This window comes from Eretmochelys imbricata, chromosome 1 (genome assembly GCF_965152235.1).
Source record: "Eretmochelys imbricata isolate rEreImb1 chromosome 1, rEreImb1.hap1, whole genome shotgun sequence".
In the NCBI taxonomy this organism is placed as follows: domain Eukaryota; kingdom Metazoa; phylum Chordata; order Testudines; family Cheloniidae; genus Eretmochelys; species Eretmochelys imbricata.
Genome location: NC_135572.1, coordinates 193,298,679 through 193,313,702, shown reverse-complemented (window position 1 = coordinate 193,313,702; position 15,024 = coordinate 193,298,679). Strand labels below are relative to the sequence as shown.

The following is a 15,024-nucleotide window of genomic DNA, read 5'->3' as shown; positions in this document are numbered from 1 at the left end:
TTGTCTAATTCAGGTTGGATGGACAATGGCCTGAAGGTTTAATATCTTCAAATAATACTCTGCATTTCAACAGTCCATTGACTTACAATTATACTGGGACTTATGTCTGTAAGGTGACCAATTCCCTTGGACAAAGAAGTGATCAAAAGACGATCTACATATTAGGTGAGTTGTTTCTCCCTTCCCTTCCTAAATGCTTTGTTAAAATACTGTGTCAGAAATTGGACTAGGTGTCTAGTTGAACGTGGTGTTTTTTAGCCATGTTATATATCAGGTTACCTAAAACTCAGTCTTTGATTAAAGGAAATATAAAACTGGGAAGGACAAATGGAAATAAATATTAGCCCCTTGAAATAGTATCAGTACTAGTTGGGTAATCTCATTGTTCTATCACATATGCTGTCTATAAATCGTAGTACTTAAAAGGACCACAGTAGTGTCTGAGACTATATACCAGCCCTAAGTGATGGTAATAAAGATAAGGAAGTAACCTCTGCCACTGCCTAAGAGCAAGTGTTTCCCTCCCTCTGATGAAAACAGCATTATTGACAACATCCATGCTACCTAATTTGAGATCAGTTGACAAATGGAAGAGATTTTAGCTGGTAAGGAGTTAAATAAAATTGAAGTGTTGGGGGTGAGGGGAAGAAATGTTATAAAACCCAACTTAAAACAGTTTCCTGAGGGAGTCTGGTTTTATTCCTTTATCCTCAGGTGAGCTGGTCAGAATAACAGTGACACTTCTCACTGCTCATACGCTCCTACAGAGCAAGCATAAAGCTAATTATGGGGGGCAGAAGTGGTGAGAGCACATTGCTCCACCCGCCCCTTCCTGTCTGTGTGGTGCTCTCTTGTGGGTGGGGTATTGACACAGCTGTTGGCGGACTTTTTAGTATTTAAATCAGGAAAGCACTTACTACATTGCTGGCTATAGTAAAGAATCTCAGTAGCAGACAGAAGTGCCACATTATCATAGTACATGTTCCTTTGAGTATAGCAGCATATTGAAAGGGTACCATGTCTTATTGAAGATCATATGTAGTAGCCTCAATAGTGGAGCTGAGACCTAACATTATTATATTACCATGACGATGGGGGTAAACTAAATGGAATTACTTAATTGAAACATTTGCATCTATTGATAAAATTAACGGGTGGTAGCAGCATTCAGAACATTAACTATAAATTCATTATATTCTTTCTACGGTCTGGAGGGCCAGTCTTCATGGTAAGGTCTGAATCCATTCTTACCTCAGTAGCTACTATCCTGGTGGCATTGTAGCTAGGGAAAACTACTGATTCAGCCTGTAGACCACTGAGAGTGAGAAGTAAAGTAAGTGCCTCTTTGGCTATTGGGGCAGAAAAATGATCTTTCTTAAATGCTGTGAACGGAGAATGCAATTGAGCAAGATGGCACCAAACAATCTACAGATAAAACTTTTGAAGTCACACTCTCTGTATACCAATTACTTACTTAAGTAGGCTTCACTAATTCATAGCAGTGTGGCACATGCTGGTATATCTCAGAGCCGGTTAACTGTAATCGAATGGGAGGGAAAGGTGAGCAATATTGAACTCAGTACACCTTCACTTGGTTTGGGGAGAATTCAAACAATACTGTCAGAGGTGGAATTTCAATATTTTTAACTAAAATTGTATGAACATTATACAAAATATTGCCACGTTTAAAAAAAAAACCCTATGAAAATAACACTTGACGTTCATAAGTATGTATATACAATTCTGTGACCTAAAAATAAATTTGTCCTAATTATCAGTATCAGTATTATTATCAGTAATTTGTCCTAAGTATCAGTATCTTCATGAGGTTAAATCACCTGTAAATTGTTCTGTGATTCTCTGCTTTTTTTGTCTTAGTTGAACTGTTATCAGAGTAGCAGCCATGTTAGTCTGTATCTGCAAAAAGAACAGGAGTACTTGTGGCACCTTAGAGACTAACCAATTTATTTGAGCAAAAGCTTTTGTGAGCTACAGCTCACTTCATCGGATGCATGAAGTGAGCAGTAGCTCACAAAAGCTTTTGCTCAAATAAATTTTAGTCTCTAAGGTGCCACAAGTACTCCTTTTCTTTGAACTCTTATGTTACTGAAGAAAGCTAATGCTTAATTGTAAAGGTTGACTAAGCTCTGGTCTACGCGAATAGCATAGCTGAAGTCGGCGTATCATAGGTCGACTTACCTGGCCGTGAGGATGGCGGCGAGTCGACTGATGCCGCTCCCCCATCGACTCTGGAGTCGAAGGGGAGCACAGCGCGTTCGGGGATTGATTTATTGCGTCTAGACGAGACACGGTAAATTGATCCCTGATAGATCACTACCCACCGATCCGGTGGGTAATGATTACCTGCCCTAAGAAGCTTTGGAGAAACTCTACAAAACCTATTTAAGGTTTTTAAAGCTTCCTGGGTATTTTAAATCAAATCATTTTAAACAGAGATGGTTATTTGTTAAAATAGTAGTTCAGAACTATTTTAGTCCTGCAGCAGTGATGACAAGAACACCTAACATATATGAATGGGAACAGTAATCCTTGAACCTGTTCAGTTGCGTGTTAACTATTTGTAGAAGAAATCAGCTGGAACTAGACATACAAGGTATATAAAGGAAAATATTTTCACTTAATTAAAAGCATTGATATTTTAGAGTTACTGATGCTTTCTGATCATGATTTTTGCAGTAACTTTTTATTTTAAGCTTTTCTGTTAACCTACTTTTAATGGCATAAAAACATTTAAAAATTACCTATAGCACTTTAGGTTACTGAAGATGAAATGTATGATGTATGAAATGAAGATGAGATGTATTCAGGTGAATCTTTGCATTTGATCGATAAAACAAACAGTTCATTTACACTACACATCTCTCCTCTATGAATACAAATTTTTGTCCTGTTAGCAGCATTGCAGGAAAGATGAAACTTGAACTTTTTAAAACAGTACACTAAAACAAAGTTGTTGCAAAATCTTCAACTGCTTGATGATCCCCATTAAGTGTGAATCAGTCTATGATTACAGCATTTAATTACACAAAACTCAACTATGACGAGATATGTGCAATGATATTTGAAATAAAAGCAGTTCAGCAGTACCTCTTGGCCAGTTAAGCTGTCCTAAACTTAAGTCCAGTGTTGTCTTTTGAGCTCACATGTCACCAGTTAATACTGGATATCATGGGGAAAAAGCCACATGTGAACCACTTAGTCTAGGAAATTAGTTTATTAGTTACTTCAGTAGTATAGTAAAAATTTAAAAAACAAAGAAAACCCTAAACTTTTTATAATAGACTATTGACAGTATCTTGGTCTATATATGGGAAGAGTAGCTAAATCCAGAAGGAACAAATGTATTCAGAAATACAACATGAAAACAAATTAATTCCAACCTGAATGCATGGCTTGATTTTCCATTCTTAAAACAGACACGGGTTACCCTTTCAGTCTCTCCACTTACTGGCTTTTGTAAACATATTACAGAAGGCTCAAGAGCAAATCTTACAATAGGTTTTCTGACTCTTTCAAATGTGAACATGAAACCACTAAAAGTATCCATTAAAATTGGGCTGTTGTAAAGAGGGGAAAACTTATTGATATGTACTGTTTCATAATTTTTTTTGTAAATTTTAAAAAGCAATTTTATTTGCTGTTACAGATTATAATACATAGAATTTGAACATTTAAATATAGTTGATCTTGAAAAACTAGTTACTATGGTTTTTAACAAACAGATTGCATCTATTGTTAACACACATTGAGCATAATGTGGCTGCAGTCTTTGTAAAGTGAAATAACCGCAATTATAAAATTACTTTGCTCCCCTTTTTCAATTTCAAAGATAACAAGGGTTCTTAGACTTTTTTCCACTAAAAGTTAGTATTAACTATTTATATCTTAAGCTATTTCAATTATCTTAATATGCCTGTCCAAAGCTTCCAACTGATTATCAAAAAAACTTTTAAAATTTCAACAGTGCATACCAGTCTGGAAGAATGGTCAGAAAAACTTGCCAGCCAGTCATTAATCTGTAGGTAAACAGTCATAATGATGGTGAGCTAAGGAAAAGGACACCTTAGTCGCTTGTCCAAAAAAAAAAAAAAAAAAAGTAGTAATATCTAAACTAAAATTTGCAAGGTTGTTGAGCTAAAAGAAATTGCTTGGGTGCTAATTTATATGATTGCAAATATACATTCTAAGATAAATTGAGGTAGATACAATTGTCAATAGAACGATTAAGTCCTGTTTGTCAACTTCTGTAAACTAAGAATTTCATTCAAAAATAAACTTAATAAATAAACAAGAAAAGTAAAAACCAAATTGAACATCAAGTTAATCTGTTTCTGTGCAGTTTCCTAACGGAGGAGGATAAAAAGGATTTGAAAATGAGCTTAAAGTTGATGAGGAATTTTACCTGATCACATACCTAGCACTAAAATGCCATAATGTGTGTGTGTGTGGGGGGAGGAGGGGGTCATTTTTTTGTTTTTGCTTTTGCGGTTAGATACAGTAAAGAGCTCATAGCAGAAACAATGTCTAGTGCTGCACAGCTTCTCCTTCACACAAATGAACAATGCCTTTGAGCTGGAATTCAGAGGCAGTCCACTGTTGCTGGAGGGTCCAGAACTGAAACCTGCCTTTAGACTCAGGCCACCAGAAATTATGTAGCTTTTGCTGGAACTCATCTTGTCCCATCCACTTGGTTTACACTTTTGATTTTTGTCAACTTCTAGCACCGGGGTGTGTGTGTGTGTGTGTGTGTGTCTCTCTCTCTCTCTCCTCTTCCCCCCCCCCCCCCCCCTCAGATTAGAGATACTTATAGTAGTAAGGGTGTAGTTTTCTGGTTTCTCCAGTACAGCAACTATCTAGCAAGTTCCTTCTGCTCCCACCACAACTATTAGGAATAGCTCTGCAAGCCTGGAGCAAAGTCTAAGAGGTCCGACTTTTCTGGAAGATCAGAGGGCAAGCTATGTCCTGCTGCTGTAAGCCACCAACCCTTTTAATGGGAGGGTGTGGTGATTTGAGTTGGACAAGCTGGGTGGGAGTCTTGACTCCTGTCTGAAGTCACAGCTCTTCCGCAGCTAGGCTTTCTCAGGGTCATGGAACCCCTCTCAGCCTACTCATGGAGGTAAGTCATGCAAATTTGGGAGGCTATGGGTTGCAAAAGTACAGAAGTAAGCATCCCCTTCACAAGGCAGCAACTCTAAAGCTTCAAACATAGGATAAGAGATTTCAGGTGCTAGCAAAGGGATTTGACCCAAGGATTTCCAGTGCCTTGGGTAATAGTCCAAGCTGCACAGGAAAATTCAGAACAGACTTGGCCGACCATCAGAGCATAGGATCCTAAGAAACTAGACATCAGAGGAAGTATATCCCTTGGAGTCTCTAATGCGGAGTTGCTAACTACGTTGGAGGCGTCCTTTGGTAGGAAGATGCAATTGGGTTAGTTCCTGGATAATTCCTTAAACTATATAAAGCTTTTGCTTTATATCGTGGGTAGGAGGGAAGCGTGCTTCTTCCTAGTCCATCATCATTTCAAAATTTGCTTCTCGCCCACTACCCCATTTCTTTGAATCACTGCTTACTACCTTTTGTTTTGTTATGAGGAGAGAAGCTATGAGCAGAATGAGAAACGAGTGTTACATGTTCTTCTTTCTGTTAGCAGCTTGTCTCCTTATTCAGCCCACCCTGATAGTCTAATAAGAAATGGATTTTTTTCTGGAGAGACAACCTTAATTACCTTAAGGTTACCATCTGATTGCTGTTAATTGGTTGTTGGAGTGTTCCTACAGCTCTGGAAGAAATCTTCTAGTGGCTTGAGTTGAAGGGTGCAGCTTAATCCTGGAGTCTAAAGCAACAACTTTGGATCATTTCAGAATTCTACAGGTGAGAGGCATTATCTATTTTAAATGAGGAGAGAAGCTGCTAACAGAAAATTATCAGGGCAGAAATTTCTCATTCTTGAAAGACAAATTACATATTGAACAGAAACAATAATACTCCATTATAAGCATTCAGTTGAAAGGTGCTTATTTGGGGTACTAGACTGTAAAGTAGGAGAAGCACAAGTCAGTGGGTTGAGGCATATCATTAGCTTTATATAAAATTAACTGTATTACTTCCTTAGTTAGCATGTGATGAAGTGGAAATAAAAGTTAAAGAAGCTCTTAAGCCAGCAGTTCTCAACCAGGGGTACATAGAGGTCTTTCAGGGGATGCATTAACTCATCTAGATATTTGCCTAGTTTTATAACAGACTACATAAAGCACACCTAGCAAAGTCAGTACAGACTAAAATTTCATACAGACAATGACTTGTTTATGCTGCTCTGTATACTATACACTGAAATGCAAGTACAATATTTATATTCCAACTGATTTCTTTTATAATATTTTAAAAATGAAAAAGCAAGCAATTACTCAGTAATAGTGTGCTATGGCATTTTGCAATTTTATGTCTGATTTTTTGTAAGCAGTTAGTTTTGAAATTAGGTGAAACTTGGGGTATGCAAGACAAATCAGACCTTTTGAAAGGAGTACAGTAGTCTGGAAAGGTTGAGAGCCGCTGTCTTAAGCCAAATTTTGTCAAAATGGACTAATTTGTGTGTGTCAATTTTCAGGTGCCCAATATGAAACACTGTTTCACTGGGTTGGGTATGAGATACTTTCCTGGAAATGAGATGTCTGAAGTTCACTAACAAAAAAAACAATAGTGCTACTTGCTTCTGGAAGTTTTGGCCTTGAGCTGTTATAGCAGCAACAGTGGAGAAATTCTAGCCTTGACATTTGGTAGTTGGGGAAGGAAGGGGCAGGGGGGAAAGAAGACTGTACCTTTATTTCAAAAAAAGTTAAATTTAAAGGGACATTTAAAGACAGAGTTCAATTTTAGAAAATACTAGAGAAGCATTAATAGCTGTTGCTTGTTAAGAGTATGAATTATCAGGTCTCCAAAATAAGTGTTCTGGATTATATTTTCTAGAGACTTGAACATACATAAATGAAAACTGAGGCAATAATCCTATTCTAATTGACATTTTAAGATAGCTACTTCTTGCAATCCTTTTAGACAGTCTGGTTGTAGAATATAACACAAACTTGTCGACAGTATTACATATTCAAATTAATCTCACTAGTTCAGGTTTTCAGATAAGAAATTTTTTTAGAACGCTTAACACTGTATAAATCAATTTAAGCAAAAAATCTGCAGTTGACACTGGTTTTACTTGATGGCAATTGGAAAATGCTTTCCAGGAAGCAAGCATTGCTTACTTCTGAACACAAATGGAAGAATTTAAAGGATGAAACTTCAGAAAACAGTTCTCTCTGGTGAGGAGAACTAAGGAAGGATTATAGCACTAGCTTTTATTTCTTAAATCTTGAATTTGCCACCATTGCCTGGTTCTGATGCCATCTGAAGTGTTGTAGATATGAATCTAACCTTTATTTCTTTAATATAACAAATAGTTGTCAGCCTTGATTTGGGGGCTGGGGGGGAAATTGATTTCAGTCTCTGCCCTTAAATCTAAGGATGATGATCCTGGTAAATTGGGGTTGTTCATCCTTTTCCCTTTATAGGATGAAACAAAGCTTTTTTTTTCACTTCAGGTTGAACTTCTGGATCACTAAAATCATAATCTGAATTCCCTTCATTACTTTAGTGCATCTTCTCTCCTTTCTTATCCTAAATTCACTTAATTTTATATATAGATGTGTTAACAAATCACTATAGGCCACAGTTTGTTGCTTTCAAAAGATTTTTTACAAAACTAGCAGTAAATACATTGAACAGAACTTGGCAACACAAGTAAATCGTAACGTGACACAATACATGAAATGCAGATGAAGAAATCAATTGCAGTAAGTATTGTGTGCATTGAAAATATAAATTACTCAATGTAGTATAAGAATTTTATAACCAATTCTACACAATTGTTAGTGTTACCTATTTTTAAAAAATTGAAAAAAATTGCTCAACAAGAGCCTGTAAACATTGCATTTGTCAGAGGCACTGAATTTTCTTCTATCTTACTTCTAGTTTTGTTCAGTTACTACCATTTCAGGCTGAGTAGCTTAAATGCTACTTTAACCAGTCTCATTAGTTTCACTATTGGTGTTTAGTTGCCTCATTAGTAACAAACAGTGTTAAGAATGAGTTAAAGATAGCTTGATACTTGGGTATCTATTGTCTAAGCAGGTTTTTTAATCTCTCTAAAATGTAAACTGAAGTCATGAGTCAAAATTTTTCAGCTTTAAAAACTCTTGGATGAATTAAGCTTGCAGCTGGTGATAAGCTACTAATTCATACAGCATTTAAGAAATTATACTTAGTATATTTGATTTTTCAATTTAAGAGATCATGAAGTCACTTCATTTTAAACCACTTGCAGATATTAGGCAGTCTTATGACTCCAGGCGCTGCTTACATATAGAAGCATGTACATCGCCAGTTGACTTCAAAAATCAAAAGAAAAAAGGTCTCGTACAACCCCAGTAGCAGATTTTATAAGTGATGGTTCAGTGCATACTCTTGAGAGAGCGAGATAAAACTCAGAATGTATGCCATTATGAAGGAGACAGGGAACTTAGGGGGAAAAAAATTAAAATTTGCTTAATAACAAGAGTTAAATCAATTGACATTCTGGAAATGTGCTATTTATTACATATTGCAAAAAACTATTTTCAGTGACTTTCTTCAACTGGTTTCTGTAGACTATTTTTCTAAAACAGTGATTATCAAATATCAAGTTGCATTGTTACACTGACATCCTTCTCTTAAAAGGAAATTCATAACTAGAGAACTGCATAACATAATTAACTTTGAGTTCCTTCACCATTCCCCACTTAGGCTGTTGAGGTTCTATTAACACAGCCAATGTTTTGGGGAGAATAATTAAAATCAATAGCTTACTTTCTGCTAACTTAGCACACAATGTATAGTTTTTCATTCTTTAAGAGTTTGTTTCAATGCATTGAAAAATTTCAAAATTTAATAAAAGTTTAAGTTAAAAGTGAACTATTATTTGTCCTTCGCCAATATTAATTTTTCAACCATTTCTTACCTTTTGGTTGAGGAATTGGTTAATGGTTGGTTTTGTTTTGTTTTTTTGCAGTAGATAATATCCTCCATGGATGAGATAAAACTGGTTGGAAATAGTAAACTCTAAAACCTACATAAACTGAAAGGAACTTCTCCATTTTTTCAGAATTAATGATTACTTTAAAATTTGACAGTGATTGCTTTTGTGCCACAAAAGCAGTTCCCCACCCTGCTTATCGTATAGCGCAAAATGAATACACAGAAGCCAATTCAGAATTAGTTGGAAAACTATAATCTGTATTGCAGAAGTACTTTATAATTGCTCAGACTTCTTAGAAATTTAAGAATGAAAAACTATTGTCTGTTAGTAGAGAACCACATATTTACATATTCATCAACTTGGCTTTCTTATAAACCCTCTACTGATTTAGCTTGCATTGACATTCTTTGCCTTTTCTGTGTCTTGTCTACCCCATTCCTCTTTCCATTAGATCCTCCTACTACTACTACACGACCACCCACGGTTCCATGGCATCCTTCAACTGATGGCATCACAGGTTTAGCAACAGAACCAAAACTAATACATTTTCCAACATCAACCTTGCCAGCAATGCAGGAAGACAGTTGGGGTACCATCATCGCTAGTGCAGTGGGTGGGGCTCTCTTTCTGATACTTGTAAGTGTTTTGGTTGGAATTATCTGCTATAGGAGAAGACGGACGTTCCGTGGTGACTACTTTGCTAAGAACTACATTCCACCATCAGATATGCAAAAAGAGTCTCAAATAGATGTTCTCCAATCAGATGATGTGGATTCTTACCCTGACAGTCTAAAAAAAGAAATAAAACATCCAGTGAACAGTCTAATATCAAAAGATTATTTAGAAGACCCAGACAAACCAGAATGGAACAATGTAGACCATATTAACAGGTACCAAGAACGGTATGAAAGACCAATGGATTATTATGAAGGAGGAACACTGGGAATGAAGTACATGGGTGGCGAATGTTATGATGACAATGAAGAAGACTTTGTGTCACATGTAGATGGCTCAGTAATATCCCGGAAGGAGTGGTATGTGTAGTAACCACTGATACCTTAACTTGATTCATACAGTTCCATTCATTAGTTGATCACTTTCAGGTTGTTTATATTTTTACTTGAGGAAAAACAAGCTTTTTGAAGTTGATTTTCAAGCTTTTGATATTGTAAAATTCTGGGTTAAATGTATCTGAGCTGCTTTATGATTTTTCAATGCTGTACTACTGTCTTTGAAAATATTGGAATTTTGATGCATAATGCTTTATTCCTCTACTGCACATGTAAGAACCAAGTGCTAAATTAAAGTTACCATACAAGGTTAGAGTTAAAAAGCAACTGTCTTGGCTTTGTGATTTAAAAACAGTTTACCTGAGACGATGATCACGTATAATCTTGGTTAAGCACATGTGTTTTTTTATATATATACATTTTAGACAAAAACGAGTGAATTAGTCTCAAAGCTGAAGGTTATCGAAGGTAAATTCAATTCTTAAAAGTAATTTTTACTATACAAAAACATGGATTTGCTTAAATGTTTTTTTCAAAGATATATTCTTTTCTACACAAAAATGAATACCTCTTTGTTTTAATGAGCCTTCCTGTAATACGATGTGCATAGTTAGTGGTAACTTTGTAAAGAAAACATGTTGCATTGAAAAAGTTAGAATTCTCGGTGAAGGAGTTTTAGAGGAGAAACAATGAAGATATGGAAAGTTTTGTCTTGTAGCTGATTTTTGAGAACCAATTTTTTTACACTACAGTTCATTTTCAAAAAGTACTATTACAGTCTATGTACAGAATTAGTCAGTTATAGTCCTGTTCTTCACGTGAGATCAAAAACTGATTCTCGATCTTAAAAAGAGAGAATTTTCAACTAGAAATAAGATGATGCCTGGAAAGTTTTCACTGGGGATTGGGAAATACAAGGAGTTAATTTAGCTGAGATATATATGTTTAAGACTCTAGCAGAATACAGCATAACATGGTGTGCAGAACATAAAAGGTAAAGGGCAAATTTTTACAATGCTTTGTGATTACATCATTGCTTTTAAGAGTTGAGCATACTTTTTTTAAAAATGCATATTTATGAAAAGGGGTTAACGTAAAAAAAGTGCTATTTAAAATAAAGCAAGTAGGGTAATAAATATTGTTATTTAATGCTGTTGGAAAAATAATTTGTACAAGCACACTGTGGAATCCCCAGAACAACAGTTGTATGTATTACTCAGTTGGGTTTGTTTGTATTGCATTGGTTTGCTTTGTTACAAATAAACAAGTGGAACTGTTGACTAAAACAGTAAACAGTCTTGTAGCTAGGAGAAGCAGATGGTTACTAGAAATGAAATTGCATGCTTGGAAGTCAATTTCTTCAAGAACTGGAATAACCTTTCTTCTTATTCAGTAGTAGGTTCACTACCTCAGCTTTGCAAATGAATAGAATGGAATCTGAATGAAGTTAATTCAGATAATCTAGTTTGACAGCAGTTAACTGTTTATCACCTCTAATTTTTACAATTTCTGTGGTGAAATCATATTTTAAGCTCTCAACTTGACATGCATTCATGAGTTTAAAAACACTCTTACCCAGGAAAATTTGCCTTAATGTTGAAGTCCAGAAATGGAAAAAAAAAACTTGGGGGAGAGGGGAGATTTAACAAGCTTGGACCAGAATTTTAAGAATACTTAATGGCTACTTCTTTGAATGTTTCCTTTAATAGTAAAAGCACTGCAAAATGATGGAGTATTTAGAGCTTTATAACAAATACAGCATCTGCATTAGACTTTTGACAGTAGTCTGTGATTCCAAATGACTGCATGTCTTCAAAAATGAAGCATAGACTAGTACATTCATATACAGATTAAAACTGTTTCCTAAGGCTAGTTAGGTTCATAGTTGAGAGCTATGTGATGTGTATTAAATTAATTGACCAAAGTCTCAACTTAGCACAATAGCAAAGGGGTCTGTGCTCAGGTGTAAACTCATGCAAATGAGTTCTCATAACACACAAGGACTACTCCAAAGCCCACTGAAGTAACTGGATCAGATTCTATATATAGAACTTCTTGTTGTCTCTGAGAGATAATTTAACTTAGAGTTTACAGTTAATGTTCTCTTATGTCCATGTGAGAATTTATTTGGGCCTTCTGTAGGTTTTGGTTTTTGTAACAAGTTGAGATTTAGAGATGAGTATTTCCTAAATTCTTAAGTGTTCTTCACCATCTTAAATTATTAAACTTGGAGGAGTTAAAAATTTTAACCTGAAGAGGTTGGTGATAGAGTTAAGACTCCAAAAGAGTTGCAGTGTTTCCTACTTGATGTATGTTTGCTGTAAATAGAGAATTGATTGTAAGTATGAATAGCTGTTGTGTGAAATAAACATCTGCTGTTAAATTGAGTTCTTGAATACAGGTAGTGTGCAGAACTGATTTGAAAGACATGAAATAACGAGCTAAAGTTCACACCCAAATATATGTACATTAAGTGTAAAGGTTTTTTGGGGGAAATGGAGTTCAGCAATCAGCCTTCAACTAGAATTGTTTCAGTATCACTAGTGCTTTGAAAATTATTTCTACATATTTAACTGCCTTTCAAAATAGCATATAGAGAAACTTAAGCAATTAGCATGGCTGATATTTAAGGACAATTCTACCTATATTAACGGTATGTTAATCACTTAAAATTAATGACTTCATTCATTTCAGTTAAGAAAACAGTTAACGTCTAACGTTTATTAAGTATTTGGACACATTACCTTCTTGTAGGCAAAAGCTGTTCCTTGGAGGACATAACTCATTCTGACAGAAGTTATGACTCAACAAAATTTCTGCCCAGTCCAATGTGATGGAGTTTGTTACTCTGGATTTGCCTCTGAGACTCGTCTTGCTGCCTTCTTTTGCTGAACTGACAAGATAGTTTAGGAGGTGTCTCCTGCCATACATATTCCTCATCAGCACACTGACCACCAACAATCCCCTGGAAAATAGATCACTTTATTTTTTCCAGGAGTTTTGAGTCTAGAATGGAGGGAAGCTCTAGGAACAAGCTTGCTTAGCACCGCAGATGACCCTGTGATTACCACCTTCCCAGTCTTATATATTCAGCGGTTCCTTACTTGCCACTCTATCCACTGATCTGTTGCCTCCCATGTTGTTGTGAGAAATTGGGACTAACACCAGGGAGTTCAGTGTGGTAATAGTAGCAATTAAAGCAATACTTGCTCTCTTCACCTGGGTCAACATGACTCCATGACAAGCCACTCCACGTATCTGACACATGCTTGTGGATGCTCTAAAGAAAAGCAGGATCAGTTAGTGAACCAGTAGTGCCAAAGTGTAAGATGAAACAAAGCCTGCAAATATACAAAGCCTGAAAAATACTCCCTCAGTGAAGTCATATTCACATCATTCAAATGGTTACTTTTACTCTAAGGGATTAAAAAGCAGTAGCCTGTATTTTTTTTTCCTTCCACCTGCCGTCTTTCAGCCCCAGTGGCTATAATCTTTATTAGACAACTTAAAGCAGTGAGGAGAAAAAAAAAACAGATTCCTCCTTGAAAGGCCAACTCCAGGAAAAGGTCAAATCCCAGTCCAAGACATGTACAGTACAATTTTTTAGGCACGTTAAGGGTGTCTTTGGAAATCTTCCCATCAGATAGCTTTCTTCCAAAAAGGATAATAGTTGAAGACTTACTGCTTGTGAAGTTGACATACTGCACTGTACTAATATCCTGGATAACCTCTGGCATGAGTTCAGTCATGTCAATTTGGTAGGGTTCATCTTCAATAATTAGGTTTTTTATCTTGTCACTGACAGCAAAAATAGCTAGGAGACTAAACTAAAAACGATTAATGGCTATGCTGTTATCCTTTCTTGGCCGAGACTACCTTATTCTGGCCAATTCTGCATGGGTGTCAATCAAACCTTGAATTTCAAGTAGTGAAGTATATTGATCAGAGGTATGGAGGTTTTTAAAGTTTAGTGCCTGAAGCTGGAATCGTAACAGAACTTGGGTCCTTAGGCTTTCTAGAGATGGTACTCTTCATGTAGGGCTGGCTAAAATACTTATCTTGGTGACTGTTGCTCTACAATTTCTTATGCAAAGAATTCTATAGTCTGATAAGCATTTCAGCAATAACATCTTACTTTCTCTTGCTGAAGTCCTTGGTTCCATCCTAGTGCTTGTCAGTCCCATTAGAATTTGCGTCTCACTGTTGCCTGATTCTACAGCACATTTAAAAATAGACTCTTAGCCTTAGAATATTGCCTTGGAGTTTGCAGAGACAGTCCACTCATATGGGTGAATGAGGACCAAACCATTAGACTGGTATCTTACTATGGGAGTTTGGGTTGGGGGAGTAACTGTTAACCTTCAAGGCTCTAATTAGCTTTTAAGATAAACCTTGAGATAAAAATAATGATCCTTTTGTAGTATGAAAGAGTACTTATTCCTGTCAGTCATTGAGCTACCCATAGACTTTACAGGTGGAGAACCTGAGGAGGGGACAGAATTGAGATGAAAAGTAGGTATTGACTGAATAGCTAAGAGGTGAGGAAAATGAGGATGAAGCAAAAGATTAACAGGGTGTCTTAGTTTGGGGTTCACAAGCTAGAAGCAGTAGACACCCATGTGTGCACTCCCAGGCAAGCACGTGAAATTGTACACAGATAATATATGGGATATGAAGCCAGGTCTTACATAGCGATAGAGCTTGAAGCTAAACAGGTGGTCTGGGAAACTGGAATGAAAGCTTGCATATCCTAGTCTGCCCAAGGCTGTACAAAGCCAGTGGGATAGCAGATGGCTAAAATGTGAAATGCCAGATTGTCACAGCTTCATGCATTTGACAGTTGAAGTTCAAAAGCATGCATGGTATCCACAGCTTCAGATGGATTAGTACCTGCACGTGAGTTGGCTGCTTGGCTCTGTGCACAACAAC

The 15,024-nt window shown here is 36.3% G+C and overlaps 1 protein-coding gene across 1 annotated transcript in view; it reads left to right on the top strand.

Moving 5' to 3' along the window:
• Positions 1 to 15,024, top strand: part of NECTIN3 (nectin cell adhesion molecule 3) — a 115,611-nt gene that overhangs the window by 59,339 nt on the left and 41,248 nt on the right. Inside the window, exon 5 of the mRNA XM_077817023.1 lies at positions 14 to 165. Coding sequence (XP_077673149.1) covers positions 14 to 165 — 152 coding nt within the window. The remainder of the gene's footprint in view (positions 1 to 13; positions 166 to 15,024) is intronic.